Here is a 20,830-nt window from a genome sequence, read left to right as displayed (position 1 = left end):
AAAATCAAGAGTTTACTATCCGTTTATGATAGATTTCACTAACAGAAAAGCCCAATAAACAGGTGACTGCTAATTGATTTTATTGTTTTATGGTTGTGACCTCCAGAAATCCGACCGAACTACGTGGTACGGTCGGAGACAATGGTAGGGTAATCTCCAGTGCTGCGGTCTCCTGCCCCGATTAAACGGCATTTTGTCCTAATTAAACGAAGTAAACCCTGGCTATTTTCTCGATTGGGTTATGTTTTTTAAGATTTGTCCCAAATAAACGGCTGCCCCAATTAACCGGTGGCCCAAATAACCGGAATCCACTGTATAAGATTGTCTGTTTTTGTGGGGGGGTGAGGGGGGGGTCAGCTCTGTTACAGTGTGGTCAGACGAGCCTTTTCTGAGTGCAATAAATCCAGTCACTTATAATGTTTTTATTGTTTGGGGTTTATGTTTTTATTATTCTAATATTTGGGGGGTTATTTTTAGACATCCGGGTTACAGTGCGGTCAGACAACGAGCCTCGTCTGAGCGTAATAAACCTGGGAATCAAAATTGGGAAGTCATTTCTCTGGGCAATAATCTTTATTTTAGTTTGATGAAGGAACACTGGTTTTTAGACAACCAGGCAAAGATGGGCTATTTATGGTGCTATCAACATTAGTTCTAAAGGGGGTTCAGTGTATTTTCAATAACTGTATTGGGATTGGCGTTGGGGTGGTGTAGGTTGAGGTTCGCAAGTATGGCCACTTTAATATGATGTCTGCTGTAATTGGCAGGTATATTATTCTTGATGAGAATATCTATCAGTTTTTTTATTGCTTCCGTCATGTTATCTAGATTATTGCAGATGTGTATTAACCTGTTTGTCTGATTTCTAATAGTGTTGCCATGGATATGTTTAGCCAAATTGCTCTCCCAGTTGGTAAGCTTTATAGCTAGGAAACTAAAATGGTCTCTCTTATCATAATGTCAAGTGTAAACATTGTCATTGTTGATAGCAATTTGGCTGTCGAGATAGAAAGCTTGTAGGTTGCTATCTGGGTTGGTGCTTTCTATGGTTAAGTCTGCAGGATAAATTTCCTTGGCTATAATGTCGAAATTGGTAACCAGGACAACATCAATGTATCTGTAGAATATAATTTCTTTGATATTGTTTTCGAAATAATGCAGGTAGAGGTTAGCTATGGAGCAAGAACTCTGGCTCCCACGACAATTTAAAAAAAGTTCTTTTATACTACTATGAAACATATCAGAATATAATCGGGTGTAATAAACAGTATTTTCACGATCTTATTAATCTTAGTGTCAAAAACAATTACATACTTATGGGAGACAACATTTACGTGCATTAGCAACTAAGGAGTTGCTAATGTTCCTAAAAAAAACACCAAATAACCAATAATAACCTGCCACTCACAAAATATGCACTCAATTGAGTGTCAATTACAGCTCTCAATAAATAAAATAGAATCATGGGCATCTCACTGGCTATCGCCTCTCTGCAACAAAAACAACTGCTATCCACTTTTGCAAAAAATGTCAGCTCCATCCAGATCCTGAGCTAAGGTTAGGAACTCAACCAATAGCACTTAGCAAAAATATCTGTACCCAACACTAAACTTAACTTTCAGGCCTATATAACATAAATGCAAACTCAGTGCATGAAAAAGATGAATATCCTTAAAGTTATCTCATCCATGACATGGGGTGCCGATCATTTCACACCTATATCGAACCTTGATAAGATCCCATCTAGACTATGGAGCTCCAGTTTATGATTCTGCATGTAAGACAGCATTGGCTTCGCTCAATCCGGTGAAGCATAGTGCTCTCATGATTGCTTTAGGAGCCTTCAAGACATCCCCAGTGCAAAGTCTGTATATAAATGCCAATGAACCTCCACTACATCTTAGTAGAAAAGTATTGCTTCTTAGCTATGCAGCCAAATTATGTAGCATCCCTTCTCACCCCATCTGGACCTATCTCTTTGAACCTCAATGGGAAAACTTATATAGAAATAAACCCAATGAAAATAAACTTGTTGGCATCTGGCTACAAGGGTCAATGCACTGCTTGGACATCTATCTTAGAAATATATCTCAAGCTGCAGATGCAGTGCAAGCACCATGGGCAATGTATATACCTCTTTGCAACAACTCCTTTCTTCAGTAGGGAAAATACTCCCTATCAAATCAAAATCTGAGACAGTTGCATGAGACTGAATGCATTGGCCAATGCTCAGTCTTCGTATATACGGATGAGTAAAAACTGATATATCTGTAGGAGCTGCAGTGATCCTTCCTACATCTACTGTCTCTGTCCAATTAACAATTGAATACAGTGCTTTTACAGCTGAGCTCTGTGCAGTCAAAATGGCTTTGAATCTCCTTAAATAACCTTTTAAATATCCAGGTTAATATATACAGACTCTTTAAGCGCAGTGAGTGCCTTACAGAATAAATCACAAAATTCCCATCCACCTCTCACACAAATCAGATCATAGTTATTATAACCTCGACGAAAACAAGTTGAATGTCAAATTTTGCTGGATACCCAGCCATGTTGGAATTGTAGGAAACGAGCATGCAGATGAAGCAGCAAAGCAACCTGCTTGCTTTGATTTCATCTCAGTTCCTTATTCTGATTTCAAACCAATCATATGATGGGTATGTACTGAGATGTGGTCTGAAATGTGGCATACCCAGACAGGAAACAAGCTTCTTGAGATAAAACAGAATCCACACTTGTGGAGATCCAGTTTCAGATTAAACAGGCATGAAGAAGTCGTGTGTGCAAGAGCATGAATTGGCCATACACATCTAATGCACCTCTTTTTACTGCTGGGAGAAGATCCCCTCACTTTGCTTACACTGTAGCTGCTTACTTACCGTTAAGCGTATTCTAATTGAGTGTGCACATTGCCATTCAGCAAGAACTGCATGTTTCAAATCACTTAATTTGCATAAACCTCTGCAAGTAACCCATATACTTGGAGATGATAGCAATTTCTCAGAACTTTTCACTTATCTGAAAATGATCAATGTTTACAGTCACTTCTAGACCAAAGTAATAGGTGCAATTTGACCACAATAGCCCTTGAGCCATTAAACCTCACTTCAACAACAGCAACATCTACATTTTCTCAAAGTTCTTACACTCTGTTCAGCCATTTTTACACTTCTTAAAACTTAGAACAGTTTATTAAAATTGAAGACAGATAAAATAAACATACATCAATAGCTTTCAAGTATAGGCTGCCTTTCTTCAGTCAAAAAACATTAGTACAGTATGGTGGTCATGCGAGGCTAACCACTGAACGGGTGCTGGCAACAATTAGCAGTTGGAAAACCATTAGTACAAAAATTAATAAAGAATGCCTGGTATGGTGGTCGTGTAAGGTGAATGGGTGCTGGCAACAATTAGCAGTTGGAAAATTTGGGCAGCATACCAAAGCATTTTATATATATAGATAGTATCCATATAATAAAGAAAATTTCCACAAAACAAACTGATTTCAAGAGACCCAGGTATGCATTGTTTGCACCTCTGGCCTTGCAATACAGCTGATGCTGTAGAAAGCACGAATTAAGAGCTAAAAGGATAAAGAATTAATCCCTTTAGCTTTTAAGAGCTAAAGGGATTAATTCCACCAATTAAGAGTTAAACATTTTACAATTTGGTGGTGCCTGTAAAACCCTGCAGGAAGAAACTGGCCAACCATGGCAGGGGTTAGAAAAAGATGGGATGGTTTTGGGAGAGGCCTTTGCTCAGCAGTGGGTCAGCAATGGCTAAAAATAAGTAAAACCTATATAGTCTATACACTACTCTACTGAGAAGTGGCACTGGTCAACTGCTATCTATGTGTCCACAGACATTGGCAAAGATTAAGACATATTCCCAGTGTGGACATTGGGTCTGACAACCTGTTTTCTACTGTAAGCATCCTATTAAAGAATTGGGAGAGAGTGATTTTCCTTTATCATGGAAATTCATCTGTTGTTTCGAAGAAATGAGTCATCCACACTTTGACTAAATTTCACCTGTCTCTGTTTACATGGTAGGTATAAGTGGTTCCTAAATCAATTTTGTTTTAGCTGCTATGCAAGTAACCTTACAGTGTCTAAGAGGAAATCCTTGAGTGTAGTGTGAAAAAGTGGAAGTACTTAATAGTGTAGATCGGGGCATTAAAAAAAAAGAAGAAAGAAATTGCTTTAAAATTTGGTATTCCTCCAATAGTGTGTTAACCGTTCTGAAAAACTGTTTTGATTTTAAAACTGTTTGACGAAACGGGACCCAGTTGGAAGTGTGCAAAATTATGCCTGTATGAAAATGTAGACGAAGCAGTTTTTAAGTGTATGAAGTTGATCCAAGACCAAAATGTGCCAATATCAGAGCCATTAATAAAAGAAAAGGCTATGGAGTACGTATCTTTTCTGGGGCATAAAACATTCCAAGCCAGTTCTGGTTGGCTGGACAAATTTAAAGAGCGCTATGGCTTACTTGAAAAATTATTTCTGATGAAAGTGGAGTTGCAATTGAAGAAGCCTATACCCATTGGAAAGAAAGTTTAAAAAAAAAAAAATTTGAACAGCGGATTTTAAATTTCGATAGAAAGATGACAAAAGAAAACAGAAAAATCGTGCCGTTTGTCAAAGATTGCCCTGCCCACCTTCACTCGGTAATTTTGAAACAAGTGTGAAGCTTGTTTTCTTCCCTCCGAATACCTCATCTATACTGCAGCCAATGAACCAAGGCATTATCAAGAATTTGAAAATGCACTACTGAAGGCATATACTGAAAAAATTATGCTGAGAATAGAAACCAACCAGCCTATAGATTCTATCATAGATTTGCAGATGTGCATATCAGAGTTGGCAAAAGTGTGGAGTCAAGATGTGACAGAAACAACGATTAAGAATTGTTTTGCAAAACACCAATGAACAGCGATAAGAGGGATGAACTACTACAAGACATTGAGCAATCTTGGGAAGAGTTCCAAGTGAGGTTTGATCAGTGGGGAAATTGTTCTTGACGAATTTTTAGGAGTTGATAATGATGTCATAGCAGCTAAATACCGAGTGGCTCTAATATTTTTGAGAGTATTCAAAGAACTAGTGACAATATTGACAGTGAGTTGGATGAAAATGAGGGCAATATTAAATCTTCCAAACAAGAAACATTGGCAGCATTTGAAACTTTGTTTGGCACCTCCGTAGCCAGGTGGGAAGGAGCAGCAGTGCATAGCACACGCTTCTTGATTAGACCGAGGTTTGAATGACCACTGCAGGTCAGGGAATGACCACTGCATATCCCGGAGCAATATGGCCTTAGTTGCTAATGCTCCTAAACACCAAAAAATAACAATATATAATGAAACTTTGTTTCAAGGCAGTCAGTAGGAAGAAAATGTAAGAGAAAATATATTTGATTGTTTAAACAAATGCAGAAATTTTTATGAATGGTGTACACTAGAATCCAGTGTACAACAAAAAATAACCAAATATTTTTATAGTGACTGGAAGGAGTCTGAGTAATGTATATTCAGGGGCATTGTTGAGGCCACGTTATGTCAAGCAGTTGGGTATATTCTTGCTGTTCGTATAGCATATTCAAAAATTTAATTAATTCATACTTTTACCTTATATACCCAATGCATCATGAATAGTTAATCTAATGGAATAAACCTTCAAGGGAAAAAAGATCCACTCCTCCAGAAAACTTCCTCATTCATTTCACAAATATACATGGTGTCAGTTCCAGTCTCAGTGATGTCTATTTCCATCTACAATCTGCTAAGTCCCACTTACTTTTTCTGACACAATCTCAGATATCAACCACACATTTCAGTTGCTCAGATTTTCTCTATGATTCTTTTCACTTTAAAGATGGTACTTATACATATGTCTGCTCTGAAAGTGTTTGTCAGAGAGTCCCTAATCTGGAATCTTCTCTGGCTAAAATCCCTTTACTCCATTCTGTCAGATTTCAAACCAATCATTTTCATCATTTTCTCAGTTCCACTACTAATCATTTAAATCTCTTTGGCTTTCTTTCATCGAAACTCCACTTTCTCCAATCTAACTTTCTAGTGAGGTGATTTTAATGTTCACAACCCCAGCTGGCTTCAATTTTCTAGTTACACAACCCCATCTGGTTGAGATGCTAAGGCTTTTTCACTTACTAATGACTGCACAGCTTGTTCATTTACCTATAGAATATCAGACAACTTAACCACCCAATACTCATGATCTTTTCTTACCAATGTACACAGGCACTAGTAATTGTTCTCTAGGTACCTCATCACAACTTGGTAGTGGTCTCTTCTCCAGTGCAGCCTCATAATCATCCTTACCCATCTCATTTGGTATTACAAGAATGTGAAATGAGATGATCTGCATGATTTCCATTCCTGTTTTCCTTGGTTGCATTGCTGTTAAGTCTTCCAATCCTAATGCATGCTCAGATCATGTCAGAGAAATTATTCTTGTAGGAATGAAATTCTTTATTCCACATTCAACCCTAAAATCGTGTTCTCTACCTAAACCTTAGTTTTCTAATAAATGTGCCAAGGCTGTTCAAGACAAGAAGGTAACATATTGCACTTGGCTTATGTTCATATCTCTAATTTAAGTTTCTTCATAGCTAAAGCTTGCAACAGTTGTAAAATAATTGTTAATCAATCCAAACTCAGTTTTGACCAGTAAGAGTGGAAAACTTTCTTCTTGCTGAAATGGTAGTCAGCCTTCTCTTCTGTTCAGCCTTCTGTTCTCTTTCCACAAATATTGGTTGTAACTTAACCTATACTTCCATCTTTGATATATAACCTAATGGCTCTCAACTAAAAATAAAGCTGACTTATTAGCATTCTACTTTTCTTTCAATTCTTGTATTGATGAGCTTGGTAAATCAACCTACCAAACATACTCTGCTCAGTGCCTTCCATTGTCTTCTTAAAAAATGGTATTTGAAGGAGTCTGGACAGTTATGATTCTAAGAAAGCTCCAGGTTTTTGTGTTGCCTTTTTACACTTTCTTGCTCCACTGGAATTTTTCCTTTTGCATGGATATTTGCTCATATCCATCCAGTTCCTAATGAATCGCCAACACTAAACTATCTCAAACCCTCCATCTGATCTTTAATTGGCAATATGGATTATGTCAGCACACCACAAATATTGCTTCCTCTGCATTAAAAAAAAAAAAAAAAAAAAAATCTTGGTTTTCATTTTCACCCTTGGCATTACTTGTGTTTTAAACAACTACTGACTCTGTACAAATCCATGGAATACTGTTCCCACCCATGGTATGGTAATCCCAAAACCTTTCACAAGCTCCTTGACTTTATTCAGAAGAGAGCAATTAGATTAATTAAGAACCATTTCCTACAAAGTCTCTCTCTCTCTCTCCCCCCCCCATAGACTTCAGTTTCTGCTACATGCCTTTTTTATGAATACTTCCATGGACACTCTTCTTTTGAATTGGCATCTGTAATTTCACTGCTGTCTTCCAATCTGCCTGAACATGTACTTCAAGCAGTTAATATCCATTTACTGTCCAACTCCACTCACAGAACTAACTTTTTTTCTTCCTCATTTTCCCTTATACTTCTATTTGGAACAACCATGCTTCATGTGCATCCGCCAAAAATTAAAATCTACAGAAATTCAAGTCTAATGTCAAGAAGTATCTTATGTCTTTTCAGCCTTTGGCCCATGCACAGTACTATTTTAATTTATAAAAACTCCAAACACGAAAGGTATTAGAACCTTTGAAACGAACTGAGAATTATGCTGCTTGACAAGATAAAGCTGATTGCCCAAATTAAAACATGGATTTACAAGTATACAAATTTTTAATGACTTACTATATATCATCTGGAAGTCATGCATGGTTTAAATGTCATACAGAAATTCCAGTATTTAACAGAAGCTAGATCCTTGATAGAAATAGTTTCATCAGCATTTGGATCAGACTCGGGCATGATTCTGAACAGTTTGCATTAATTTTGACCACACCTTTGATATTCAACAATTGAACTTTTTCTAGGAACTGACTTTGCTGTCATACCACATGCTCCAACTGTTACCTGCTTGGTAATGAGAGCTGAATAAGTTCTCAAGCATTTACTTGAAGAAATAGCAATTTGAATGAGGTCCACACTAATAGAAGAGATCAGCAGCAAAATGCATTCCTTTATTGAGACCTGTCTCATTAATAAATTGAAGAAATTAAATTGGTTACAATCAGGGCTCCCACTCACAAATTTTAAAAAAACTTAGATTGCAACTTAAATAAACCCAAAAAAAACCTAGTTTTCATCATATAGTATAGCAACACAAATAAGATAAAACTTACCATTCAAAAATATCTTTTATTTAATTGTAATCAGAATTTTCATCCCATTCAGTTCCCTCCACATTTATTTTTTGAAGTTCTTTCATTTTTTTCAAACGTTCTTCGTATCTTTTATGACAAGTTCCTTGTATGACTTCTTTTACCAATTCTGATTTAGGTTTCCATGTATAGCAATTTTGATTAGATCTATTTATCGCCTGTTTTGCCATTAGTCGATTTTTCACAGTTTCTGGTTTAAGGGAGTTTGTGGCTTTTGTTTTTATATGGTTTACTTGGGAGAAGATTCTTTCTACTCTTGCCGAAGGGTGAGGTAAAATAGCTAGACTGGTCATAAAGTTAGATAAAATCTCATATTTAGAATTATTAAAGCCATCTTTTACATTACGTAACAGATACCATAACTCAGGGATGGTTTTGTAAGAGAAATCTAAATCTTGATTTAAACGAAATGATCTCCATTCATCATCTAGAAGATCTAGTTTGTCTTCAGAAACAAGGTGAGGGAACTGCATTGCTAAATGGAAAATTGAGGATGGCGAATTGGCACGATCATGTATCACTGCTGGGTCAAGAACATTGAGACTGGCGATAATTCCATCATCATTTAGAGGAAATCTTTTTCTGATTTCCATACAAAGTTCAACAAGAAATTTTAAACAATCATTTTTAAACCTGCTTTCACTGTCACCAAGTGGTGTTGAATTTAATAAGGCCATACAACAGCCTCCCAAATATATTTTATTCAGAGGCTTATGATTTATTGCATTGCTTGGATCAATTTCAACCAGCTTGCACGAAGTAATGACTTCTTCTTTTATGAAAAAACTAAGAATATTTTTATACTCAATTGAAACCATTGAATGAAGTAAGTGCAATCTGAAATGCTCAGATTGAAATTCAATATTCAGGCAGTTTATTTTCTCCAGTACATATCCTAAAACAACAACATATGCTTAGTTCCTTTGGTGATCATAGTATTGTAAATATTTCCTGCACCATCGATTTTGTCAATTTTTGATTGAGACTGAAAATAAAGAACTAACGCATCCCACTGCTCAATAATAATTTTTATTACATTGCCACGGGATAACCAACGTGTTTGTGCTAATTTGGGGATTTTATGCTTAGCAGTATCTACAACATCTTGAATCATTTTGAACTCGTTTAATCTTTTACTACTACGGGAAAAATGACAAGAGATATCTTTTATAAATATTTCTAGATATGATGGCAGTACCTTGACTGAATGACTAGCACATAATGCAAAAGAATGGCAAACACATGCCATTATAAATACTGATGGTACATACTTTTTTAGCAATGACTGGAACCCACTCTTAGTACCCATCATAGTGGCACAATTATCACTTCCAGAGCCAACGAGATTACTTATTTGAATGTTTTTTTCTATGAAAAGATCTTTTACAGCTTGATAAAGCCCTTCTGAAGTACCATTTTCGACACAAACAGTGTCAAGTAACACATCTACAACATCAATTTTTTGAATATCAAAATATCTAACAAACAACAGCTAGAACTTGCGATAAAGATAAATCTGTACTTGCATCTATTATCATTGAAAACTTGTTGTTTCTGCATATGTTAGAAATGTATATATTTTCATGATAGGCTATGCCATCTTGTATAAGATAAGAGACTTTAGTCGCCTTCATCTGAACTTGTTTTGCAATATTGCTATCATGAATATTGCTTATCAATATTGCTTACATTGCGCAAATGGAATATTATGCTCAGAAATGAGTGCAGCAATTGTTAACTCTGCCTTTGCTACTTCTTCATTCTCCGTAGGTTTACGTTTTGTGAAGAACGTGTCTAACGTTGAACTTGCCTTAGCAATATCTGCACTTTTTTTTTTTTTTTTTAACTGTATTTTTATGCAATAGTAACATCGATTTATTGGCATTCTTTAATTTCATTTCACAACAAATACAGTAAGACGCACCTTTTTCATTACTGTCTTCTTTCAACCAATCCTTTAATTCCGGATCTTCTAACCATTCATTTCTAAAATTTTGAGTATACCACCGTTTACTCATCTTTCTCTGTGGGGAACAAGTTTCAGACATTGTGGGCAATTTGTAGGTATGGCTAATTAGCAATTATCTTATTTAAAATGTTCTATAAAATAAAAAATAAATCACTAATCCATTAACATAAAATAGAAATAGTCACTACAATTTAAATTTATTATATCACTATATGTAGTACACGCATAAATGTAAAAATCACACCAAATAATGCAATAATACCACAAACGATCACGAAAGACTGTGCAGTAAAGACCGCCTTCCGCCTGCTCAATAGGCTGTGCATACATGTTAGTAACACGAACATGTATGCTTACATGTATGAACATGTAAGCGTAATTTCAAAAACTTTGCGAAAACTTTGAAATCCTTTTACATTTGTAGTATTTTGTACAAGCACTTGAGATATTACAAATTACGATCAGTATTGTTAGAATATAAAATTAACAAAATTGTAAACTGTTATTAAATGTATTCAATTTTATTGTATTTACAAGAAATAAAAATAAATTTTGACTTAAAATTAAAAATTACCGAAAAAACCCAGATAATGAGATATTTTTGTGAAAAAAACCTATCAACCCAGATGACAATCAAAAAACCCAGATCTGGGTGGAAAAACCCAGGAGTGGGAGCCCTGGTTACAATAAAGGCAAGAAATAGTTTAAAATTGTGCTCTTTCTGATTCTGTTCTTTATTTTGACATCATATTGGATCCAAGATCTAATATTATGTATATATATATTTTTTTAACCTGTGAACAGAATTTACAGAATCATCACAAAAGGAGGAATTTGCATAAATATATGTTTATAGAAAGATTTCTTTTGGAATATATATGAACATACGTAGTGAAAATTTATTTTTAAGCATTTTAAAATAAGTTTTTTAATCTTTTATAAAATATGCATCAATCACATTTCATCTTTTGAGAACATTGGCTGTCACAGGGGATAAGAGTGCTGTTTTTCTGCACCAACTAATGGGTGGTTGATTGTGAGAATGGGCTTCCATCTGTTGTTGTGGAAGTGGATAGGTTTAATAAATTCAAGGAAAAACTAGACAAATTCTTGGAGGATACAGATAGGAGAACTGTGTATTTTTATTTTATTTTATTATTTTTTTTTGGCTGATGCTGTATAAGCTTGCTTTCTTGCATCATTTGCCATTATTACTACTATTACCATGTGGAAAATAACAGAGTATCTCTTTTTAACATTGTGGCTTAGTTTTAGTTGATCTTGGGTGAAGGTTGCATGGAACCCCCCCCCCCAATGGAAACTTAAATTGGTTTTGCATCCAAAAAAAAAAAAGATATACAATAGAATACATGCAATTTGTAGATATACTGGCATTTCGTGGCTATTAATTGCCTCTCTATAAGTTTTCCATGATATATATGTGTAGTGGGTTTATCACTTACCATTCATCTGGATTCAAATCCCATTGGAGACTGGAAGATTTTCTAAAGATATCTTCAGTTAGAGCTATAGTTAGCCAACCTCAGGGGAAAGAAGAGTTCCCTGGTGAGTTAGTCTTTTTTTATTATTATTATTAGCCATATGGTGCAAGTAAGCCTGAGGCTTATGCTGCACCCGCCAAAAAAAAAAAAAAAAAATTCTCTGTTACCCTGAGTGAGAGAGAGAGAAAAGTAGAAAGGAATCACCAAGAAAGAGAAGAATGATGATATCCAGCTCAAGACCCTGGGTGTGCCAAGCCCATACTCACCAGATGTGAGCCCCTGGGGGTTTAATTTTTTTCAGCCCACAACACAGCATGCAGATCAGCCCATGCTCTTTCATTGCCATAATACACAGCAACCCACAGAAACTGCTGCACAGTGGACCTGACATGCTGATGAAAGTAATCAATATGACAAAAAATCTCATATTACAACAACAGTTAGGCCCTCTGCACTAATTGTAAACTACCTAACCTTTTAGGCCGACCGGGCTAGCCGAGTGGGTAAAGTACCTGCCCGGCAACCCAAAGGTCGCGGGTTCGATTCCCGCCTTGGGCTTGGATCAAAGTACTGCAAAAACCTTGGGAGGTGCAATATGGCCACAGAAGCCGATGCGCCAACAACTACCAAATCTAACCTTTTAGTGTTTCTTTTAAAAACTAAGAAAATACCTGTCTCTGGTGGTCATTTTTCATCAGTCAAACCAGAAGATAAGTTGTATGAACCAAATGTGCATTGCATTTTTACACCACTTGATTAAAAATGGTGCATTGTACTCATAACTTTTTTTATTTAGTATATCTTTATACCACATTTTATAGCAGATTTATTTAATTATTGTTTAAATTTTTTTTCTTTCCCAATTATGAAAATTTTAGATCGAAAAACAATTTGATGAAATGTCATCATGGTTGCAGGACAACAAGGAGGTAAGAATTAGATTTATTCCATAACATACAGTACCTACATAAACATCTTGTATACATATCAGTATTTAAGATATGTATTTTACTAAAAAGCATTTAAGGGCAAGAGCCTCAAGTTACGTGGTAGTATGACTAACACATAGCAGTGTTCTCCCCCGAACATTTTGCCAGCCGGGTGGCATTATGACGTAGCCGGGTGGGGAAGTGTAATGCTTCGCAATATTATAACATTTTCTGTTATTTATAAATGTGACTTGAGCGATCCAGAGGAAAAATAAATTGCGTAATTTAACATTATATGCTCCTGTCGCATTGACCTCGATTGCATAGCATGTTTGAATTAGTATTGATCAATTGATCAGTGAGCGGTACCATATGGTACCACGAGAATCGCTTAAATTTTAGCCGGGTGGTCAGTTAAATTCACCAAGCGGTGCACCCATTTGATAGGTCCTGGGGAGAACGCTGTATAGGGTAGTGAAAGTGCATAGTTAAATTGGCATCATTTTAATTATATCTCATTGTGAATGCCTTCATGAGTTGGCATGATATTGTTGTTGTTGTTATTTGGTTTTTAGGAGCATTAGCAACTAAGGCCATATTGCTCCGGGGATATGCAGTGGTCATTCCCTGACCTTTCCGCATCCTCCGTATTTGGTGGTCACGGGCGCGAACCCCGGTCTAATCAAGACACATGTGCTACGCACTGCTGCTCCTGCCCACCTGGCTACAGAGGTGCCTGCATGATATTGCACTACCTCAAATAAGTAATGCTTCACCAATGGAGAAGACTAATGTTACTTATTCTCTGCGGATATCACCACCCATACGGCACTGTTTCGAGGCTTATTGGCCTCTCTCTCTTTTAGTGGGTGGGCATGTACCCTGGTGTTGCAGTAGTGACAACCCAGTTATGAAGTATAGCTCCACAATATGAGAGATGCCTGGTGGTGTATAATAGTATAGACTAAAAAGCCGTACGGGTAGTATCTGCAAGAATAAGCAACATTAGTCTTCTCCATTGGTGAAGCGTTACTTATTCGAGATAGTGCAATATCGTGGCAACTTGTGAAGGTATTCACAGTATGAGATATAATTAAAACGATGCCAATTTAACTACTTTGTTAGATGGCTACGAATAAAACTGCTGCATTTGTGCTAACCTATACATTAGGTATGCATTTTAATAAATTAAATGAGGTTATTTTCTGACCTTTCAAAGGACATTTTAAGCTCAGGAAAAAAAAAAAAAAATCTAACCTTGGTGAGTATGGTGGATAGGGATCACAGTGATGGAGTTCTTTACAAGAAATTCTTGAATGGAATGCACCAAATGTCCAGGGTGCTAGCTTTAATTCCCTGACAACCAGTTTTCAGGTGTTTTCTCTGCAATCAATGCACATCACCGGCGCCTCCGTAGCCAGGTGGGAAGGAGCAGCAGTGCATAGCACACGCTTCTTGATTAGACCGGGGTTCGAGCCCGTCACCACCAAATACGGAGGATGCGGAAAGGTCAGGGAATGACCACCGCATATCCCGGAGCAATATGGCCTTGGTTGCTAATGCTCCTAAAAACCAAAACAACAACAACAATGCACATCACCGTAGAACTGTTTGGTAGTAATATTGGTTCATTATTTGACCATGGAGGACAAATTCATAATGAACAATGCTCTGCGAGTCAAAATATATGATAAGCATGACCTTTATATTAGATTGGTATCTTGCTTTTTTGGGCCTTGGAGAAGATGAAGTCTTCAACTTTGAAAGGACCGACTTTTCTGGGTCATATCCCAAATTTGTCGCCAGTAATGGTAAAAGAAGCAATGCATGGTCAGCAGATGCACATTGACAAAGATCCTTTCCTGCAAGAACTTCCATACTCTGTGATCAACAGTGAAACATAATCTGATGCAAATTCACTATTCAGTAAAATCATTCATTTTAAAATGCACCAAAATACACAAAACACTTTTTATTCAACATGTGCCAATTCAGACAGAGTGCAGATAAATACATTTATGCATTACTATGTATGGATGAGCCACTGAACATGTAACAGTTGAACTCATTACAGTGCTGCAATTTCAGGATGCAAAGTTAAACCCCAAACTTTTTGACCATACCTCATACACCCTGTACTGCTGTGGCAACTGCACTAGAATTTAGTCAATAGTTGGATTGGTACTTGTCTGTTATCCTCCTGCCAGTAATTACAATGTTACCACTCAAATGGTGTAACCTTTTTCACCATTAAACATATTAGCCTTAACATTAGTTGAGGCATATGATGCAAGAAAGCAACCTTATACAGCATCAGCCAAAATAAAAAAAACACCATTTCACCCATCTGGCCATTCCAAATGTTTGTCTAGTTCAGCCTTAAATTTATTTAAGCTATCAACTTCCACAACAACAACGGATGGAAGTCTGTTCCAGCAATTGACTACCCGCTGGCTAAAGGCAAACTTCTCTACATCTATTCTACAACTGTCTTTCCTCAATTCGAATCTATGCTCCCTTAGATTCTTAATCTGAGCAAGCGGAAGTATCCCATCAGCATTGAGCCGGCTTAAACCATTCAAGGCCTTATACACCTTAATCAGATCACTTCACAGGTGCCTAGTCTCCAGATGCGGCAGCTTGCAGAACTTAAGCCTCGCTTGGTAAGGGTACCCCTTTGTTCCTCTCACCAATCTTGTTGCCCTTCTCTGTACTCATTCTAGCAATTCTACATCCTTCCTAAAATGTGGCCTCCAGACCTGTATGCAGTACTCATGGTGTGGCCTGACCATTGCCTTATACAAAGGGATAATCACCTCCTTGTCTCTGTTGCAAAATTCTTATATATCAATGACAAAACTCCATGACCTGCTCTGGCAGCCCATCTGCACTGCTCAGAAAACTTCATATCTGACTGCACAATTACCTCCCTGGTCTTTTTCATTCTCCACCTCCCTGAGTGTAGTATCACACAGTTGGTACATTTATCTTGGGTTACTGCTACTCATATGCACTACTTTGTTTAACATTTGTCAATGTTAAACTTCAGTTGCCACTTCTCAGCCCATCTGCCTAACTTTTCTAGATCCTTTAGCAATAGCATATTGTCTTTACTGTCATTAACAATCCTGCCAACCTTTGTATCATCTGCAAACTTGGACATTAATCCTGATATACCTTTGTCGATATCATTGATAAATACACAAAACAACAATGGGTACAGCACAGAACCCTGAGGGACTCCACTAATAACATTAGTCCACAAAGAGCAGTGTCCATTGATTACCACTCTCTGTAGTCTCCCACTCAACCATCCCTTTATCCATTGCAGCAACTTGCGCTTAATGCCATACCGCTCCAATTTGTACAGCAGTCTTCCATGTGTATCAAAAGTATCAAAAGCATTCCTGAAATCCAAGTATATGATATCAAAATTATTTTTTGTATCCAGTTCCTTTGTGACCGCATCATAGTATCCAATCAGATTGGTCTGGCAAGACTTCCCCTTAACAACCCCATGCTGTGTCTGAACCAGAGTTGCCAGATAGTTGAAGATGTTTATGGCCAAACACACACATCAAAAATTGGCCAAATACAGAAATTATCTATAAAACGTTGCAAAACACGAAACAAAGTAAAATTCATTTAATAAATGCAATTACAGCAAAAATAACTCACCTGAAACAATCCTGTATATATACCGTATGTTATATGGTATATATACAGGATCTGCTTCTTCATCTTCAATTTCATCCTGTATACTTTCTGTGAAGTAGATGCAATGGCAATTCTACTGTTGTTGGTATAAAGTATACCTGATTTGAAATTATTTAACATTCTATCTGTAATATGCAGATCCTTGCAGCAGATGGAATTTTCGATAAGGTGTGCCCTAAAAACTGGTACGTCTAATGGTTGCATACAGAAGTTGCAATCTGTTTCTTGGTTTTGTTTTTACTGCAGTTACAAGGGAAAATATTTGTTCAACAACAGCATTGCTTGCTGGAGTTACAACACAATTAAGTGCATATGCTGCCAATTGCTTAAAGTTTCGGGGGCGATAGATACCAAGCCAAAATTTTATGGTATCTTTTGGAATTTCATTGTTTTCAAAAACATTTTCTTCTGGCCAATCCATTACAGTAATTTTCCTATATTGTTACACAATTTCATTGAAATTATTTGTAGCTAAATGTAACATAGGTAAATCTGAAAAATCCCCCTTTGACGTTTGGCTTAATATTTTTTCAGGATTAGGCAATGAAAGATTTTTGAAAGCATTAGTCGCATCGCATAATCTAAATTGCAGTTGGTCGATAGCCTCAATAATGAATATGCAGCATCTTCTTTTAACCTCAAGAACTTTACCTTCTTCTTCTTCTTCTCTAGCACATTGTGTCTCCTTGAATTCATTTAGATGACTATCAACTTCTTGCTTAAATTTGGCTCCACAGTTGATATTTTCAATGGCTTTTTCAGTACCATCAATATTGTAAATTCTATTGTAATGAGTTTTTCTGAGTAACTCTAATTCATTAGACAGTTTATATGGATCAATGTTAGATGACTGAAATACTGCATTAACAGATTCAAAATTTTTTTCAATGGGTGTAGCAAACACAAAATACAGATAATTAATTTTATGATAAAGCATTTCTTTTAATAATCTGGCTTTGTATTTTGTATTTGTTCAACCAGAATTTTCTGATACTGCAAAATAACCTTTCAGTTCTTGCCAGTTTAATAGAATATTGAACATTACCTTGCCCTGAATGAACCATCTAGTTTTAGAAGCCTTCTGAAATGGTAGGGGTGCTTGATAATTATTTTCTTGATTAAATGTTTTAAATATAGATTTGCATTATTCTCTATGTAAGTTACTATTCGAGAACCAAAGTGGAATCTCACTTATGAGAAATCCAAGGTTAGATGGAAGTTTTTCAAATGCATGTTGAATACATAATGCCAAAGAATGACAAACACACTTCATTTGCACACAGTTTGGTGCTGCTTCTTTTATCTGTGTCCACGCTGAAATTTTAAGTCCGACCATAGAAGCAGCACCATCACTTGCAAATCCTATTCAATTTTCTAAATTCATTCAATTTAATCATTAATGCTCAAAAAGAGATTGTGTTGTTGCCGATGATATGGGAATTAGGACTAAAAATGCAGTTTTGATGGCTAGATCCTCAGAAAAAAACCTCACCACTATACACAAGTGCTTCTAAATTGCATTATTCATTGATTCATCAATGAGCAGCACAAACTTCTTTCCTTTCGCATCTTCTTTAAAATCTAACTCTAATCCTAAACTTGCCACATTTTTTATTATCTGCGAGCACTTAGTTCGATGTAATTTTATGCCTCTAAAAATGCTACCTTTTCCATGATCTTTCATAACCTCACTCAAATGATCAATGGCCATCACTGCACAATGGCAAGTAACCTGTTTGATATTTTCTTCAGATTCTGAATTTTTCTTAGTCACAAAAGATGCTAGAGCACTTTGATTCAAACCTGTAATGTTAAATTTGTGCTTAGAAGCTTCATGTTGAACAAAATTGTAGAGTTTACTTTTTACTGTGCAATGACAGAGTTTACAGAAAGCATCCTCACTATTATTTGGCACTTTCTGTAACCACGAATACTTCTCCCATTCTTCTTTGTACTAACAGTCACAATCGTATGAAGGCTTCCACTTTAGCATTTTAAAAAAGGGTTATTCAGAAGTTTTAAAAAGCTTGCACTTCTTGCAGTGTGCATGTCAAGGCAGTCACTATGCGAATGATGAATCCAAACAAAGCGTGGCACTGTGCTACAGTGCTGGTCACCAGTCTGTTTGTTTGACTGTTTGAACGAGGTCTAGACTGGACTGCTGACATAGTGGTAGCATTTTTCTTATTTAAATAAATAACACATATTTCCAAAAATGGCCAAAACAGAAAACTCGTGGCCAAACATATTTAAAAAAGGTCAAAATTGTTGAATTTGGCCATAAAAAGGCCAAACCGGCAACCCTGGTCAGAACTATTACTGCAGTCTTGTCTAGGTGATCCTGCATCACTTTAACCAGTGACTCCATTATTTTCCCCAAAACAGAAGTTAAACTAACGGGTCTATAATTAATTTTGTCACCCTTTGAATCCCCTTTGTGAATTGGGGAATCATTTGCACATCTCCAGTCCATGGGGATCTCCTGTGAATCTAAGGATGCTCTCATAATTATGGCTAAGGGTTTTCTTACTTACTTTGCTGCCTCCTTTAATATAACTGGATAGATCCCATCCGCCCCAGGTACCTTTCTTATGTTTAACTTGAACAATTTCTCCTTCACTTTGTGTCAGTTATTACAAAATCATTAAGCACCCTGTTACAGTTTGATAAACTTCTGGCATTCTCCTCCCTTAATACCTCATGTGTGAATGTAGATGCAAAATACTTATTCAGTTTGTCAGCTATCTGCGCAGCATCATCAATAGTCGAACCATCGATATCAAGTGGACCAATCTGATTCATCCCCTTCCTTCTACAATTTATATAAGTAAAGAAGTCCTTGCTGTTTTTCTTAGCATCCTTTGCCAAAGATTTCTTGTAAAGTGCCTTCGCTTGCCTAATCTCCTTTGTGCCTTGATTACAGACTAGCTTATATCTGTTGTAGGCTTCTGTGTTGCCTGTTAATTTATATGCATCCCACACATTTTTTTCTCTGCCTCAAACAAACCTCTGCACAAACCTCATTAATTCATCTGACCTACAAAAGATAAATATACATATCCAGAAATATAAATATACACTAGTTTTGTTTGGTTCATTTCAGTTACTTTTAACTTACACTGGCTGGAGGACAATAGACAAATACCTTTGAATGTGTACACACCAAATAGTGCATCTTTAGTGACCATAAAAGGTAGTAATCATGTGAACTAAGTCTGGCGAATATGAAGGATTGGGTAATATCTCAAATTTCATCTACTGTATCTGATTCACTATAGGTGGGCCCTTCGACGTGGGCACCTGTACGTGGTGAGGGGACCTCCCAGTGATGCTCCTAGTTTTCTAGATTAGCATCACTGGGATCTAATGCCCATACCTTGGTTCCAGGGTTACATCATTGGAATCCAGCGTGTGCAGCCGTGCATTGCGACCCGTGGAATTCGGAAAGGGGGATCCTGGTGGTTGAGGGGCCCAGCCTTAATACACCACTTTGGCCCATGCTTCGACAAGACGGGTGGTCCCGGACCGGCCTGACTGGGATCAGTCGGTGGGTGGTTCTTACTGCTAGGGTCAACTGCATTCCAATGTCTCCCTCCCCTTGGTCCTGGGACGGGATCAAGGCTTTTTGGAAATGTGGGTAGTACCTGCTAGTTCACGAGTTGGCATTCCCTCGTAGGGCTCTGTAGTGGGTGAGGTACTTAGGGCATCTGAAATTTTTATCTTACTCATATGAGTAATTTAAATTCTATTTCTTCTGGGGCCCTAACAAGGCTCCTACCTAATCGAGACGATAACACAGACAACACCTCTGTCAAAAGAGCCAGAACTGAGGATAAAACACCACCTGTAACACCGCTTTTCCTCATTCGACCGGAGAGCAGTCAATTGGAAAGATGTCACCCTTCTTTATCCATAAAGGATTAGAAGGGTTGGCAGGATCACCTAAATCTGTAAAACAACTGTGTTCTGGCGACCTTTTGGTCGAAGCTACAACTATGAAACAGGCGGAAAAAATTCTGAAAGCCACATCAATAGGGGGAATACCCATCACCGTAACCCCCCACAAAACTTGGAACTCTTCATGAGGGGTCATTTCAGAGTGGGACCTTCTTTGTGTCTCTAAAGAAGAGATCTGCTCTGAATTGAAAGAACAAGGAGTGACGGCCGTCAAAAGAATATCAATGCGAAAGGATGGGAATCTCATCCCTACCCGAGTTTTCATCCTAACATTTAACACCCCACGGCCTCCAAGTTCCATGAAGGCAGGGTACTTAAACTGCCCAGTGAGGATTTATATTCCAAACCTACTGAGGTGTTTTAAATGCCAAA

At 37.1% G+C, this 20,830-nt stretch overlaps 1 protein-coding gene across 2 annotated transcripts in view; it reads left to right on the top strand.

The window, feature by feature from the left end:
• Positions 1–20,830, top strand: part of LOC150084120 (target of Myb1 membrane trafficking protein-like) — a 212,958-nt gene that overhangs the window by 163,827 nt on the left and 28,301 nt on the right. The window contains exon 13 of one of the 2 annotated variants that reach the window (XM_090375896.1): positions 12,734–12,784. The exons of the other annotated variant lie outside the window; for it this stretch is intronic. Within the exon in view, the coding sequence (XP_090232022.1) occupies positions 12,734–12,784 (51 nt within the window). The remainder of the gene's footprint in view (positions 1–12,733; positions 12,785–20,830) is intronic. 2 annotated transcript variants of the gene reach the window in all.

The sequence above is a fragment of the Mastigoproctus giganteus genome, chromosome 6 (assembly GCF_048544385.1).
Source record: "Mastigoproctus giganteus isolate SK-2022 chromosome 6, ASM4854438v1, whole genome shotgun sequence".
Lineage (NCBI taxonomy): Eukaryota > Metazoa > Arthropoda > Arachnida > Uropygi > Thelyphonidae > Mastigoproctus > Mastigoproctus giganteus.
This window is presented reverse-complemented; position numbering and strand designations above follow the sequence as displayed.